The sequence below is a fragment of the Haliotis rufescens genome, unplaced genomic scaffold (genome assembly GCF_023055435.1).
Source record: "Haliotis rufescens isolate VD_foot unplaced genomic scaffold, xgHalRufe1.0.p SCAF_4, whole genome shotgun sequence".
Taxonomy (NCBI): Eukaryota; Metazoa; Mollusca; class Gastropoda; order Lepetellida; family Haliotidae; genus Haliotis; species Haliotis rufescens.
In genome coordinates this window covers 21828451-21845122 of record NW_025964112.1, presented here as the reverse complement: position 1 = coordinate 21845122, position 16672 = coordinate 21828451, and the positions used below count along the sequence as shown (strand labels likewise).

Here is a 16672-nt window from a genome sequence, read left to right as displayed (position 1 = left end):
AAACTGGTCTATAGTTGACATCTGTCAGGATAACACTGGTGTATAGTTGACATTTGTCAGTATAAAACTGGTCTATAGTTGACATCTGTCAGTATAACACTGATGTATAGTTGACATCTGTCAGGATAACACTGGTGTATAGTTGACATCTGTCAGTATAAAACTGGTCTATAGATAACATCGGACAGTATAAAACTGGTCTATAGTTGACATCTGTCAGTATAACACTGATGTATAGTTGACATCTGTCAGGATAACACTGGTGTATAGTTGACATCTGTCAGTATAAAACTGGTCTATAGTTGACATCTGTCAGTATAACACCGATGTATAGTTGACATCTGTCAGTATAACACCGATGTATAGTTGACATCTGTCAGGATAACACTGGTGTATAGTTGAAATCTTTCAGTATAAAACTGGTCTATAGTTGACATCTGTCAGTATAAAACTGGTCTATAGTTGACATCTGTCAGTATAACACTGATGTATACTTGACATCTGTCAGTATAACACCGATGTATAGTTGACATCTGTCAGTATAACACCGATGTATAGTTGACATCTGTCAGTAAAAAACTGGTCTATAGATAACATCGGACAGTATAACACTGGTGTATAGTTGACATCTATCAGTATAAAACTGGTCTATAGTTGACATCTGTCAGTATAAAACTGGTCTATAGTTGACATCTGACAGTATAACACTGGTGTATAGTTGGCATCTATCAGTATAAAACTGGTGTATAGTTGACACCTATCAGTATAAAACTGGTGTATAGTTGACATCTGTGAGTATAACACTGGTCTATAGTTGACATCTGACAGTATAACACTTGTGTATAGTTTACATCTGTCAGTATAAAACTGGTCTATAGTTGACATCTGTCAGTATAACACTGATGTATAGTTGACATCTGTCAGGATAACACTGGTCTATAGTTGACATTTGTCAGTATAAAACTGGTCTGTAGTTGACATCTGTCAGTATAAAACTGGTCTTTAGTTGACATCTGTCAGGATAACACTGGTGTATAGTTGACATCTGTCAGTATAAAACTGGTCTATAGTTGACATCTGTCAGTATAAAACTGGTCTATAGCTGACATCTGTCAGTATAAAACTGGTCTATAGTTGACATCTGTCAGTATAAAACTGGTCTATAGTTGACATCTGTCAATATAAAACTGGTCTATAGTTGACATCTCTCAGGATAACACTGGTGTATAGTTGGCATCTGTAAGTATAAAACTGGTTTATAGTTGACATCTGTCAGTATAAAACTGATCTATAGTTGACATCTGTCAGTATGAAACTGATCTATAGTTGACATCTGTAAGTATAAAACTGGTCTATAGTTGCATACTGACAGATTATAGACCTTTTATTTTCTGACATAAGTATCACCCATTGACCTATTCCTCAAAGAAGCTAATTCTGAGTTAAAAACAATAGAACAAGTTTGTCTTGTGATTTTCCAGTTTATTGTCAATGTCATCAGGGTGAAATGCAACAGAGTAACAAATAAATTAAGTATTTATACAACATTGTACAGATTAAGCATTATCTATTTCATATCATGCTGATATCAGCATCAATCAGCTGAGTCACGTTATCTAGTGAATATATAGTGCCATAAATCATTTATTTTCAATTAGGGGCGTATAGCACAAGATTCCAGCATGATATGAACAACTGATATTGACAAGAATACATGCATTATTGATTTCACAGTAGAGTGGAAGTTCCCACCAGTGTAATATACAAGCTTGTGCTTGATATGTACATTATTACAAGTGTGTGTATCGAAGCATGGATATCGGATATAGCAGCAATACTGGGTGAAACAGGATCATCAACAAAGTGCACCAGTGTTACACATATTTTCATCAAATATGTTTCAGGACAGATATTGATCACATTTTCTGCAAACAGAAAAGGTAATTGAGGTTGTCAATAGCATAAGGATTATTTTCATAAGAAATGTCTTATTGGATGTCTATATATAACTGAACATGACAGCATTTGTATTTTTCTCTAGCCAAAAATAATAGTGTCAACTATCTGACATCTGGCATAACTGGAAGCTATGCAACTGTCTTGAGGATCATGTAGAATAAACACAAATACACTCTGAATATAAACACGTACTTCTTATCAAGTAAATGATAACTTACCAAACAAAATCATTAAAATAAATGATAATATATGTCATAGAAACAAACCAAATAAAATAATATGTGGAGCATAGTCCAACCACAAATCAAATGGCATGCATTTTTAGTTAGTCGCTGTTAAAAACCAGCAAGGCAAACAGTGTCCTTAGTTTCTTGTGAAGCTGATAACCCTCACTCAACAGGGTTAACGCTGAAATCATGACCTGGCTGAATGACATGAATCACAATCACTAAAGGAATTCTAAATGAGAAGAAAAAACATCTCAGGGAGCAGTTCAAAAGTTTGATGAAATATTGTAATACCTTAACTTTTGGAGGGAATATGGGAGTGTGGGGTTTTATAAGTTCAGCAAGTTTTCCATCTGACAAAATCAATTTTTCCTGGTTTCATACAGTATAAGTAAATAAATAACAGCTGTAATCATGATATATTTGCCCAGAAAATGAACAATATTACTATGAAAGCTACACAGAATGAAAGTCAATGATAATTGTTTCCATTGAAAAAACAACTTGCAAGATGTTTTAATGTTGGTGGTGCTCCCTAACTTCTGCAATGGTACTATTCTTTACTGTTAGATTGATACTACAGTATAGAGTTTATTGCAGTCTCATCCCTACATGTGAGGACAAGGATGTGCTTCTTGATGTTTTGTGTCATGTCTTAATAAAAGAACCATGCAATGGTACTATGACTTGTGTTTTGGGGTTGGAAAGGTTGGATGGGGGTTAGGTGGGTGCATGTCTAAGAACTATGTAACGGTTATATGACTTGTGTTTTGGGGATGGAAGGGTTGGATGGGGGTTAGGTGGGTGCATGTCTGAGAACTATGTAACGGTTATATGACTTGTGTTTTGGGGATGGAAGGGTTGGATGGGGGTTAGGTGGATGCATGTCTGAGAACTATGTAATGATTATATGACTTCTGTTTTTGGGATGGAAGGGTTGGATGGGGGTTAGGTGGGTGTATGTCTGAGAACTATGTAATTGTTATATGACTTGTGTTTTGGGGATGGAAGGGTTGGATGGGGGTTGGGTGGGTGAATGTCTGAAAACAAACATCAAACTTTCGAACTACTCCCTCAATGAAAGTTCTTTTATCCTGCTTACAGTAAGAGTACAATTGTATCCAACTAGGGTTTGAAGGCATCTCCCCAAGGACAGCATAATAAAAAGCATGCAAATATAAAACAGGTTCCTACCTGCTAAACTAATACATTACAACTTTCCTGTGTATGAGCTAGCATTTTGTTTTTAACAAGTGTTTGTAAGAATTAATTCATATCATTAACAATGGATAGTTACCTTGAAGTGAATTACTTCACATTAATGGAGGAAAGGTACATTTTTGAGAAACATATAGATATATCACCTGAAGTGACTTTCATCTGGCCAGTAATTACAAAAACTTCCTGCCATTACACAATACAGTAATATAAATGAAATGCATCCACATGTTGACCAGATTGAGCCAGTTAGATTCATTTTGAATGAAGACGATGTCTATAAATATCATCAAACTAAGATCATGTATATGAAGACAGTGTCTATTAATATAATCAAACTTAGTTTATGTAATGAGAATATTTCCCACACCTGTATGAATGACCAATGTTTCAGTTCTATCACAACAGGTCAGCTGAAGTGGGAGAAAACTCAAACTGATGCAGGTCCATGACGTTTACCACTTTGGTGAAACCCACAAGCACAGACATGGTGCTGACAAACCAAGGTTCATAATCAGGGGACTCCTGGATATGAATCCATGACCATAGGATCCTAGTGTGTCTAAGGGACATCGCTCTGCACAACAAACTGTGATGCTTAAGATGACCACTAGCGACCCGCTCCCTGGTAGAATAATTGTTTTGAAGAAAATCATCAAAAGAAAACAATAATGAAGATACACCATGCAAACCCATGACTTGCAATTCATATTTCTAACAATAAGAAATTATGCTATCAAGTCTTCGATCATAACATAAAGGAATATCATATCAATAACCAGCATACCATTTACAAACATGTTACACAACATACCATCCATATTTGATCCAGAGAAAGCGTGCATCATCCTGCAATTATCTGCACAGAGAATTCATTTATGCTGTGGAAGACAAACGCATCCAGCACAGGTCTTCCAAACCTTGTAAATTACAAATCCTGCTTACATGACGCTCTGTGAGAGAGACTGTGTTGCTGACATGACAATGTATGGGTGTCCCAAGCTTGTCCCATTGTGCACTATTTAACATTTCAAAGTATACTGCTCAAGCTTCACTGTGTGAGTTTACCCAAGTTTACATGTACACCAAACACATTTATGTGAACGACTTAAGCTTCTGAGTACATCATTTACATTTGTGTGCCATTACATAAGCTTGTGTGTGTACAAAAACATGTATGTGACTTACTAAGGCTTATACATATATCAAAAACATTTCTTCTATTACTCAAGCTTGGGTGTACACCAATGATATGAACAAATCACATACCTATAACAAAATATGTGATACTAATCCAGGCGTATCATTGATTTAAATAATAGTAATAATATTAGTATTGACATATTGACTCAACATAACAATATATCAATCAGTTATCAAACTAATTATTCTGTATGTGTATGGATAAAAATGACCTATGTAGAGCTGGAATTAATATGAACTAGGTTCATCCATGAAATGTTTAAATTTGAATTTTCCATCTTAAATCACAGTAATTGTAATAATTCAATGCCACAGAAATGTTTATATAGGTTAATTTAATATTAATATCAATATTTGTATCGTTACAGCATTGACATTAAAACATAGAGCGACATCACAATAAAAAGACATCCCTACCATGTACATAAGGTGTTGGTGGGATGATTCTCAGTAACAATTATTGGCTTCATATTTTGTAGGATTTCCTCAAACATTTGTCTCAACACTTTTGAAGCCTGCGTGATCTTCCAACATTTGCAGCTATTACCCTAGTACATGGTGTAACAAAGACACATTGTCCTGAGTGGTTGGAACGGTACACCACACTGTCATTATGTAGTACAGGGGGGAGGCTAATTTGTTTAAACCCTGGAATTCAATCAAACACGTTAAACTGTGATTTTCTGTGTTTGTAGTACATAATAAAATAAATTTGTTTCTGCAAAACGTATTCTAAAGTTTCACCCAGTTTTGAAAGATACAATCTGTACAATAGGTCTCTAAAATCAGGAGCAGGTTAGTCAAACAACGTTGTGTCGAAGTTGAAGGGACGTTAAATACTTCGAGTTATCTGAGGATTGACACAACTGAAAAAGATGAACAAAGAAGGAATATGTAGGGACCAATCTTTTACTTCAAGAAAACCTTAAGTTTGACACATCAAAGTTCGACACAACAGTGTTTAACTGCAGTTAGTAGGTTCAGTTGATATAATAATTCTAAAAACATTACAAACTCTCATCTGTTTTTACCCGACTTTGGCAAAACATTTGGTGGAAAGCTGAAACAAATAAGTTGTTGTATCCTTAATAAATGCTATCAGTCCTTGGGGTGGTAAGTATGGTGTGAGCATGTGGTTACACCCTCAAAGCTGATGATACATATCATAAAGGGTCAAGAGTCACAATGAAACACTATGTAATGAATAATATATTAAAGTGAATTCTTTACAATCATCAGAATCTATCAGATATAAGACCTCCACTTGATAGACAGTCCAAGAAGGGTTTAATGACTAGTGTAAAACCACTAAAACACAATCAGTCTAATGTTTATTTTAATGTACCATGAAGTACTGTTTAATGTGAAATAGAGATGTATTGCCTGTTGTAAAAATATGAAAAATAAAAACAGGTGTTTAAAACTGCATTGTTATTTATAACTTAGACACAGTAGTCCATTCAATCTGTTTGGTAAAACACAAATTCCATGAGACATAGCACCATTGAACCTGCACATTACTGCTTACTGATCAATGCCCAGCCCTTGAGGACACTACTGATGGCCAATTTACTCCTGATTTCTAAGCTCACAATTTAATTAACATTGATGACTAATCACAACACAGAAACATCAACTGTCATAGCTATGATGTTTGTTCTGAGATACTGTGGTAGACTTAAGTTTCATTTTTATAAGTAATTGGCCCTTAAAATGTTTATTTAATGTACAAACTCCTGATACAATACCAGATGTTTTCCCTGATGTGTCAAATGAATATTACTTGGCTGATTCCAGAAACAAATAAACTACTTGAGAAATAAAGTAAGTAAGAAAAGCTAAATGCTGAATGCAGATTACTAGGTGATGGAAGATCTGTTAACCATTTCTTAAATGTCTTAATAATACCACATATACCATGTATGCCAACTTGTAATATGACACCCTTTATTCTACCAACAACAAAGGTATTATTACTTTTTTATCAGTTTTTGTGAAAACTGACCCTAAAATTCCAATAATTAGGGATTGTACTTACAGAGCCTGGGTCGAGGTAAGGCTATTACTTATTAGTTTACACTAACAAAGGCACGTCCCACCTCATACAGTAAAGCATAATTCTACAACATCCTGATGTGACATTTTGACACAATGGTCAATCGTTTTACAACATTGACCTCCCTAACCAATCATAACCATTTGTCAAAACAGGACACTGACACAGAACATCACAAACGGATCACTTTCAGCAACTGTATCAAACATACTGACGCAGTTGTCAGAAAGATCTCACCAGACATTCACAAGTTCAGTCTGGGAAACTGTAAATACATGGGTCTGGAAATACATGGTTAGACACTGCCCTTGTCTGCCACTTTGACAAGTAAAAAGTTTGAACACTTGTTTTTCCCCATAAATCTAGTATGTTACATTAACCAAGCTCTGTAATAACCCACGGGCTAGTTCAATGTTAACATCGACATACTCTGAAAGACAGACCATAAAATATATGCCTTTCTAAGAGTCTGATACATCATCTGTAATAAGTCCTGCCACAACCATGATATATAGAATTTCTTTCTATTATAACAATAAATATTGACTATATTTAACGCACTTCAGACGTCTGACAAATCGTAATTACAGTCAGACACCAAACATGTTTTGGAGTAAGCATGGTAAGTACTTTTAGATTAGATATGAATATAATCAATTCAATGCTTAAAATATAAAGCAAAACCAAAGTTGCCAGAAATCTGTAGACAACTTTGAGGTCTGAGTAATACAGAATTTCAATTGTTATTGTTGATCTCCTCTTTGTGGTCGCCATGTTTACTGAATAACCCTTCAAGGTCACACGTCTGCCAAGCAACATTTCATGACATATTACACAATGCACAACGAACCTTCATTATTCCCACCTAAAGAGCCAGCATTAACCAGTGTATCATATCTCTATTCTATTATAATCCATTCCCTGGAAACAATCACCACCAAAGTTTGGTTCAGGAAGTGATGTCACTATCTCCAACTCTATAAGTAACTCAGCACAGAATTTGTCTCGCTCAAGAGTGTAATTTGATTGCATTGCTATTTTTAGTGTTGCATATATTTAGAGTCGAAAACAAAGATATGAGTACATATTTATCATAACAGAATGGAGAGATATAATGTTTGTTTGTTGTTTAATGCTGCACTCAGCAATATTCCAGCTATATGACGGCGGTCTGTAAATAATCGAGTCTGGACCAGACAATCCAGTGATTGACATCATGAGCATCAATCCACGCAATTGGGATTGATGACATGCATCAACCAAGTCAGCGAGCCTGACCACCCAATCCTGTTAGTCACCTCTTTCAAGATATCATGAAAAATGCAGACTCTCAAATGAAACAGCAATATTTGTCTAGCACCAGAAAGACTATGCACTAGTTTGCTTGCACCTTTTGACAAAGAAGGTCCTGATTTGCTTGTGAAGGCAGTAAAAGCATTATGTCAGTATATCCTTATAAAGATGACACCTCTTCTTCACACTCTGAAAAAATAGCCATAAATGCAAATCTCATGAAATGTTGCCATGACTACAGTGTCAGACACTTAGTGGGTCTTGTGTCCTTGAGGTGCTTTGATACAACATCCGAATCTAAGGAGCCATTCTAAACGTGATTAGGACACCTTAACTTTCATCCTTCATTTCAAACACTGGCCAATATCACGATGCATTCATCACAATGTCAAGGTCACACACGGACACTTCCAGTCCAGAACACATTATTTTTCTTTCGCAATTGTCCACAAGGGATCCAGTGAACTTAACGGATCATCAGGTCTGTTCAAATTTTCCTTTATTCCTGCTGGCTTTCCAGCAAAACTTGCCTTCGTTATTTTCTTCTTCTCTGGTGTTGCAGTCCCAAGGGTGAATGTGCTAGGGTTCTGTAAATCGACGAGAGAATTTGGAACAGGTTTGCCTTCGGCCTTATGCTGTGGGGAGCCCTTCAAAGATGTCGTACTGACAGAACTTCCGCTCTTGATGGATGTATTAGAACCTGATCGGCTTCGTACCTGCGGACTGCCACTTCCGCTCGAAATATCTGTCTGTGCCATGCTCTGACCTAGCCCCTGACCTGAAACGCCCACATTTTCATTTCTTGAAGGTTGTTGGATTAAGTCTGGCAAACATCCAATGGAGTTATCCTCCCTTGAAATACTTGCTTCAAAAATTGTCTGCCCTTGTTGTACGTCTCCATTTGAGGAAGCAACATGCACATCACTGCTGTGTTTTTCACCAAGTTTGCCAACATTTTTCTTGATAATTTCAAGATTGACAGATCCCAGAACAATGTCATCTTTGTCCGGGTGGTAGACATGGGAATCTGTTGACTTCTTCCGTCCACTGAAGTGTGGCGTTTTCACCAAAATGTCCTCTGAAAACAAACATTTCTTTATCAACACCAATCACATGACTTTTAACTGACACTGATGTATATGAAACTGCTACATAATATTATATTTGTCAGTATAATGTTAAGTTGCAAGTGTTTACAAACAGCAGCACAAGTTTCAGATTGATTTCATTGCTGCTGGATAAAGGAACCCATTACCAGATTGGTCAGGTATCACAAAAATATTATCGGTGATGAATCTATGTTGGATTTTCATGAGTCAATGGCCCTATGACTATCTCATTAGTTTGTTGTTTAATGCTGCACTCAGCAATATTCCAGGTATATGCCAGTGGCCTGTATGTAAATAAATGAGTCTGGACTAAACAGTAGTGATTGATATCATGAGCAATGATCTCCATTGCTGGGGTACAATAACAACCAGAATAGATACCTGGAGAACAAATTCTTCACTGGAATCTCCACGGAGGACCAATTCTATCCCAGAATCCCCATGGACGATCAATTCTATGACAGATTCCTAAGTGGGGACCAATTGTATCCCAGAATCCCAATGGACGATCAATTCTATGACAGAATCCTTATTGGGGACCAATTCTGTCCCAAAATCCCCACAGGGTACCACTTCTATCATGGAATTCCATGTGGGACTGACTATCAGAAGCTATTTGAAGTACTGCAGAAAGACATTGAACTTACTCTTTCTGAGAAATTCCTCTGCAAAGAAGAGGATGCTGTCATAGGCAAACTTGACCTGCTCCTTGTTTTGTATCATACTCTTACGCTTCTGCAACAGCCGACCTGCCATCACCAGAATGTCAAGTAAACCGTTGCCATGGAGAATCTCCTGCATGCCAGTGTATATAAGCAGGAAGGCACCACTCCGACCAATGCCGTTCCTGAATAGAAAACAATAAAACAGATCAAGAACTCACCAGTCCAAAATATTTGTTTGAGCCCATTACTTTTGGACAGATTATACAATAATTTTTTAATTTGAAGTTAACACGATATACGGCTTTTCCATTGGATGAGAGGTCGGTCACATGACAGCTAAATTGACGTTCATAAGTGTATGAACGACACAATTTGACGTTCATACGTTTTTCACGAGATCGTGTTCTTGAAATGACGTCAACTCTGACGAACTACTTCCACATTCCTGGGGAAACACCTGGGAATTCCCTACCACAAAAACATACATAAGAGTTCTTTCTTATCATTTAGAACCTTTATTCTTGGTCTCAGCGTTTCAGTATACAGTGAGAAATGTCAGAGAGTGTGACTGCATGATTGTTCACGAATATCCTCGCTGCGGCCTATCCTAATGAACAAACGAGGAAATGCATATCTAAACTATCGTAGTATCGACTCAATCTGTGCCTTGGCTGACATTGACCGTCTCCAGCAATCTATGAATTTACCTTAGTGTCTGTTTGACGCATCTTTATTCACCTTTCAATGATCGGCCAGTTGATCAATGATGACTAACACATGTAACCGCCACAGGTTCATTGACAACTTCGGAAATCTCTCCCGTCCAGTTATCGTTTCGGCCATTTTGACGTCTTGTACTTGATGTAAATGTATTACGACGCCCTGTCATTGTGACTGACTTACTGAGGTAGTTCTTTACAGACCTTTCTCATCTAATGAGGATATGATTTGAATACATGTGCTGCGTAAGATGTTTCTGAAGAGCAAGTTGTGCATCTATACGCCCATGTCACCTCTCTTTTTGAGGAACTATTTTACTCTGTGATATAGCTGGTTGTTGTATGGCTGTCAGTGTAAACATGAAGTCACACGTAATAAATAAAATTTTGTTTAGATCTTAGCCTACATCCTTAGAGCAAGCTCCGAGGTTCATACTGTTTGGCCCTCACTCTAAGAAGGTTCATACTCCAATGAACTCACACAAAGTGAAGGTCAACTCTTAAATAGAGACATCAACAGACAGTTAAATATTTCTTGGCAACATGTAACATGCACTAAAACAAATGACCACAATCAAGCACCAAGTTACCTAATCTCTACGAAGTGAAAGAACTTTCATGTCTCATGTTTACTATCTGTACAAAATAGCATATAGTTCTCTGACTGGTCCTTGCTACATCTCTTTTGCGAGATTTAGAAGGGAAACATATTGCGCAGGTTAGCTTTGCCTACAAACAATTGTTTATAATATCATCTGTATTACAAATTCTACTTGTGAAACTTGTAATACGGACATACATAATTGGGGACCAGTAAAGTTGCCTAAACTTACCCACAATGCACCATGACAGGTTTCATTAAGCTCCGTTGTTGTCGGTAGAAACTGTGGACTTCTTCGATGAACTTGACAATGTGTGACACATCATCAGGAAAGCCACTGTAAAACAGGCACAGATGAAGTAGTGACTGTTAAGTATGTGGAAATTGTGACCTGTGCAAAGTCAGAAACTATCACTGATGTGTCAATCATTCTCGACAAGAACAAGTTTTAACTCTGAAAAGTCCTAAGTTCACTCTTTTTCTCAACGTAAGGTGCATGGTAGACTCTCTTCTGATTTGAAAGGAAACCTGACATGAACATGTCTTCCCCTTATCACTGAGGTCCTTCTTTGTTTATGTTTACTTATCTCTAATTTTTAGCAAACATAATTTGGCAGAGACTGATACTACCACTGTGAAGATTGGGTCTAGTACACATATATGCCAGCACACTAATCTACTGAACATACCACCGAAAGACAAGTTGAGGCTAGGACTCCAAACTTTCAAACTGCTATACATTTTGTGATGTTTGAAAGGGTAAGTCTTGAATGGGAACACACACAACAGAAACTGGGACCTGAGAATTTTTTTGAAGTTTTTTAGAAAATCTGTTGCCAATATGTAATCATTATGATGTAATAAGCTGAGCAGTTTGTAGGCACTTCACTAATACACACCAGCACATCAGAGCTCCCAGAAATAACCTAGAACTGAGGCAGGTAGTACCTGGTTATATGCCAGGGCCTATGCATTAGCATTATGACTGTCACAAGTCGATGTGAATGCACAAGTGCTGAGACACTCGTAGCCTTACAATCACTTTCTGAAGTGCCTCAAAATTCACTGAAAACTTTAACTGGGGAGTCACCTTGAATTCTAGGACATTCGATACATTTCTGATTATCTTGAGCTGTTCTACATGATAACACACAGACATAGTACTGCCTCGAGTCACTCACCTGACCGGCCAGTTCTTGTATTGCAGGTGTACCACAGTGCGCCCTTGTTTAGTCTGTGGAGGAACAGCATGTCAGAATGAGATGTACAGTACACACATCATATATTACGTCAGTATGCACAGCACCAACTGTAGAATCACATGCCTATAGTAAGTATAATAATCATAACTGTCTTGTAAGAATTTCTTCACCTGACAACATTTCCCTAAATATTTCAACAAGTTCCTGAACATTTCCAGTGGTATTTTCTGTAATTCAACATTTTTGTTACCAGTGTTGGTTACTATGGTTACTATCATACTAACACCGGCATTTATTCATAGGCATTTATTCCAGGCTGATAATCTCTCACCAGTGTTTGGTGGGGCCTGAGGTCTTTCAGATCTGCTCCCATGGTATTTTCTATGGAAACTTCGATCTCTAACATTCAACATTAGAGGTGTGACAAGGACCCCTTCACTTTCATGTTACATTTCAAACACTGCTCACTCACTAGAACTGATACTCAGTTCAAAAACATGGTTGACACTCACTCTTCACTTAAAACCCATCCACTCGCCCACCTACCCATCCACCCAAACTCACTCACTGAGAACAACTATCCCTCTAAGATGTCGGTCCTACCTCGGAATGTTTGATGTGGATGATTCTCTCAGTCCAGAACTCCCTGTACTTGACGCTCTGCATGTTGAGTATCACATGGCCGTGTTCCACCTGCTTGCCTTTCTCCGTCGGCCAGTAGCAGGGGAATTTCTGAGAAGAGACATAATTCAATATATTCTAAAAGACCCATAGCTACATTCTGAGACATATTTCTTTAAAGTATTCTGGTATTGTGTCTGACACGTCCTATTGTGGTAAAATCTTCTCCTGAAGCAGCTTATAGACCCAAAGCTACATTCTGATATATAGATGTGTAAAGTATTCTGGTATTGTGTCTGACACGTCCTATTGTGGTATAATCTTCTCCTGAAGCAGCTTATAGACCCAAAGCTACATACTGATATATAGATGTGTAAAGTATTCTGGTATTGTGTCTGACACGTCCTATTGTGGTATAATCTTCTCCGAAACAAAGTGTATCAAATTCTACATCACAGCAAATATGGACCTTGGACATCTAATGAGCATACAGGTGATACAATATCCCCACGTGGATTACAGTATCACATGCCTTGTAAGAGCTGCCCGAGGTGTAATGGGGTTTAACGTTGAGTTCAAGATTATTACACTTATATAATGATGTGCATGCACGTACATGTGTGTGTGTGTGTGTGTGTGTGTGTGTGTGTGTGTGTGTGTGTGTGTGCGTATGAGAGAGAGACAGTATACAGACTCTGAGACAACCAGTCCTTGTTTTCGCCCCTTATGCTGAGCACCAGGCAGGGTAACAACAACTACCATCTTTTAACGTGGCCTCAGATGAAATCCTGGATCTTCTGCTCTCCAAGTGGACGCTCTACCACTAAACCACAGAGGTGTTCCAAGAGCTGCCCGAAAATGTTCATGTTGTCAGGCTCTATAGCATTAAGTAGGATAAAGAACAGTTTTGCATTTGTTAATAGCTGACTGAACAAAGGTCCAGTGGTCAGGATCAATGACATCAACTGTCCTGTAGAGTCAAGCATTACAATCAAACAGCTCTGAGCAGCTACCAGTAGGTTAGGACTTAATGACTCACTTTCCCAGTCTCATATTCACTGGTGATCATCACGACGACCTCGATGCCCTGCTCGTACACCATCACCCAGAAGTCATTGACAGTCACTGGAATCGGGGCCTGAGTGGCGATGAACTTGGGACAAGATGGAGCCAGGTCCTTAGAAAAGCCAAGTAAGTTTTGTAATAATGTTAACAATGTGTTCAACAAAAGCAAACACAAGTAGAGATTAACCTTCAAAATAATTTGCACAATGTGGACACCTTCTATGTGAACAACCCTCTGTGAACCACTTACATTAACTATGCAGAGTATTACTGGATACAAAATACACCATCCAATACACATAAAACTTGAGAATGGATGCATTCAATCTGCCCTTTGACCTTTTAGTGATGCGAAAAGGCATGGCTGTTGGAATCATTAAAAGTTATTCAAATGCTAAATTCAATCCATTATAAATTTCAACATTACAAATCTGATAAGAAATATAGCTGAAGTTTAAACTTCCCATTTTTGCTTATCTCCTCTCAATAATCAAGGTTTCTTTCCATCAAGAAAATCACCATGAATAATAAGAACAGGGCCTCGGAGCATGTCCCATGTTATGACATAAATAATTTCTGGAAGTGTACCGAGCCTATAGATGTGAAGTAGGTCACATGGTCATCCCCTGTTCCTGAGAGTCCCAGGACTTACAGATTGACCCAGGGAAATCCCTGGCTGAGTGAATTACAAATAGAATAATGTAAATCTTGAGATTAACGCAAGTGTGAATAAAATGTTAAAAGTGTGAGTGGTCTTTGTTCGCATAAATGAAACTTCACATTTATGTCTCCAAAATGACTATCAGCAATAAGACGGCCTCATTGCACACTTTTGATAGTGGAAATACCAACTTGAATATAAACACAAACACGGTTTATTGAGCAGCAGTTGTAACAAATACATAACAATGACCTTTAAAGAATAGGAATTACACAATAGGCATATGGTGAGTTATCACTGCTGGGGTCAAGAGTTCTACCCATTCATGTCAAATTAGGCATCATTGACCACTCCAATCAGTGAATCAGTTCAATTGTTTTATTGCCTATGAACTTCCATAATGCCAGTTAACAGAATAAACATATAAACTGTGTGTTGTTTTTAGGAAAACACTGTTTATTGTTATTACGGAAGCACTTTCCTCAGTGCTAATAAGCGGTGCTTGCTGTTTGATTGGATTAAGGTAAGGATATGTTTTATTCCACAGGGGATGGGGTTGGGGGAGTCGCATTGACTTGAGTCACATTTTTGTCTGGGGGTCTGCATTGGTATTAAATTGGAGACGCATTAATTTCCAGATTTACAGTATACCATAAAACACTGAAGACCATCGATAATACACAGAGTTATCAAGACTATCCAGTCCAACTCATGCCATTTATGGACTTGGGAGTTGGTACAGGCAGTGTTTTGAAACACAGCATAGAAACTTATTTATCAACAGAAGCAGGACGGGAATCCATGACACCAATGCAAGACTTGTTTGTACACTGTCCATTGTGGACTTACATTCAGCCAGCTGGCGTTTATGTAGTCATCCTTCAGGGTTGAGAGCATCACTCTTGTGTCATCATCTGAAATTAGTGATACTCGGTTACACAAACAGAAGACCCAGATTAAAAGATTAAAGTTTCATGGAAAAAAATCCATGTAAGAGCCCCAACCATTTCAATGTACCTTGATATACAATCAGGGCTCGACAGTAGAAAAAAATCAGATGTTCCCAAGGTCACTGGACTTGTTTTTCAGGTGTGCCTTGTTTATATTACCCAATAATTAAAACAAAAGGAAGGTAATCCATCAGATAAAAAATTTGAATGACATAAATGTTATGTTGTATAGTATGGAGATTCACCTGTTTTTGTGAAACGTGCATATCGAACACGTAAAGTATTTATATTTCACTAGTATTTAAATGTGTTTCAAGTATGGTTGAACTGGTTGACCATTCTCTTTGCAAATATTGCGAAAATCAAATGTTTATCCCTGTCACATATTAACCATGACTTGTACTTTGGAAGAGGCCAGTTATTGGGAATACCTCGCGTTGATGTATTGTTAGGTATTTTGTGGCTTTGGTTCACCTGTACTCTCACACATGTCAGTCATGTCTGCATTCAACTTTCACTCGTCGTCTGCAGTAACGTAAGAAAGCACTAGGCTTGCAGACATAAAAAATAGTGGAGTTTTTTTTTTAGACTGTTTCATTTCGACAAATAGCGATCATCTGTTAGGCTTTTCACAACAGTCATCACGAATAACCACTTCTGTTTTAAAGAAGAAGATGAAAAACACCTTCATGAAAACATTTATAACTGGCAAATTACAGATACAGATCCATGATCATCATCCCAATATAGCCATTTAATGAACGTTATGTTCATAATCTGGAAAATGGTAAAATAACCAATGTGCAGTCTACTGACAGGCCTCTACTTACATGGCATAATATCTGGGTCTCTATTTTTCATGGGGTAACATCGAGCTATTGCGATGGAATGTTTTTTGCCTTCTTGTTCCTGGTGGTCTGACAGCTCCTAAAACATGAGAACACAAAATAATAAATAGAATTCCAGCAGAATTGACAAGAACCTTGACATTGCATAAAGACAAAGCAAGTGTGCATGGCAAAGTGAATGAGAGATAAGGAACTGTCATACATTAAGGATTCACAGGATTATTAAATGATAATAATATACAGTATAAATAAATCAAAGAAACCCTAAACCCAAT

General features: G+C 37.5%; 1 protein-coding gene across 2 annotated transcripts in view; it reads right to left on the bottom strand.

The window, feature by feature from the left end:
- Window positions 1-1465: 1465 nt before the first annotated feature.
- Window positions 1466-16672, bottom strand: part of LOC124132158 (tyrosine-protein phosphatase non-receptor type 23-like) — a 45104-nt gene continuing 29897 nt past the window's right edge. For both annotated transcript variants that reach the window (XM_046495899.2, XM_046495900.2), the window contains 8 exons: window positions 16380-16476; window positions 15449-15513; window positions 13913-14050; window positions 12856-12984; window positions 12232-12284; window positions 11283-11387; window positions 9713-9912; window positions 1466-9034 (listed from right to left, as the gene is read on the bottom strand). In XM_046495899.2, coding sequence (XP_046351855.2) covers window positions 8382-9034; window positions 9713-9912; window positions 11283-11387; window positions 12232-12284; window positions 12856-12984; window positions 13913-14050; window positions 15449-15513; window positions 16380-16476 — 1440 coding nt within the window. In that variant the 3' untranslated portion in view covers window positions 1466-8381. The remainder of the gene's footprint in view (window positions 9035-9712; window positions 9913-11282; window positions 11388-12231; window positions 12285-12855; window positions 12985-13912; window positions 14051-15448; window positions 15514-16379; window positions 16477-16672) is intronic.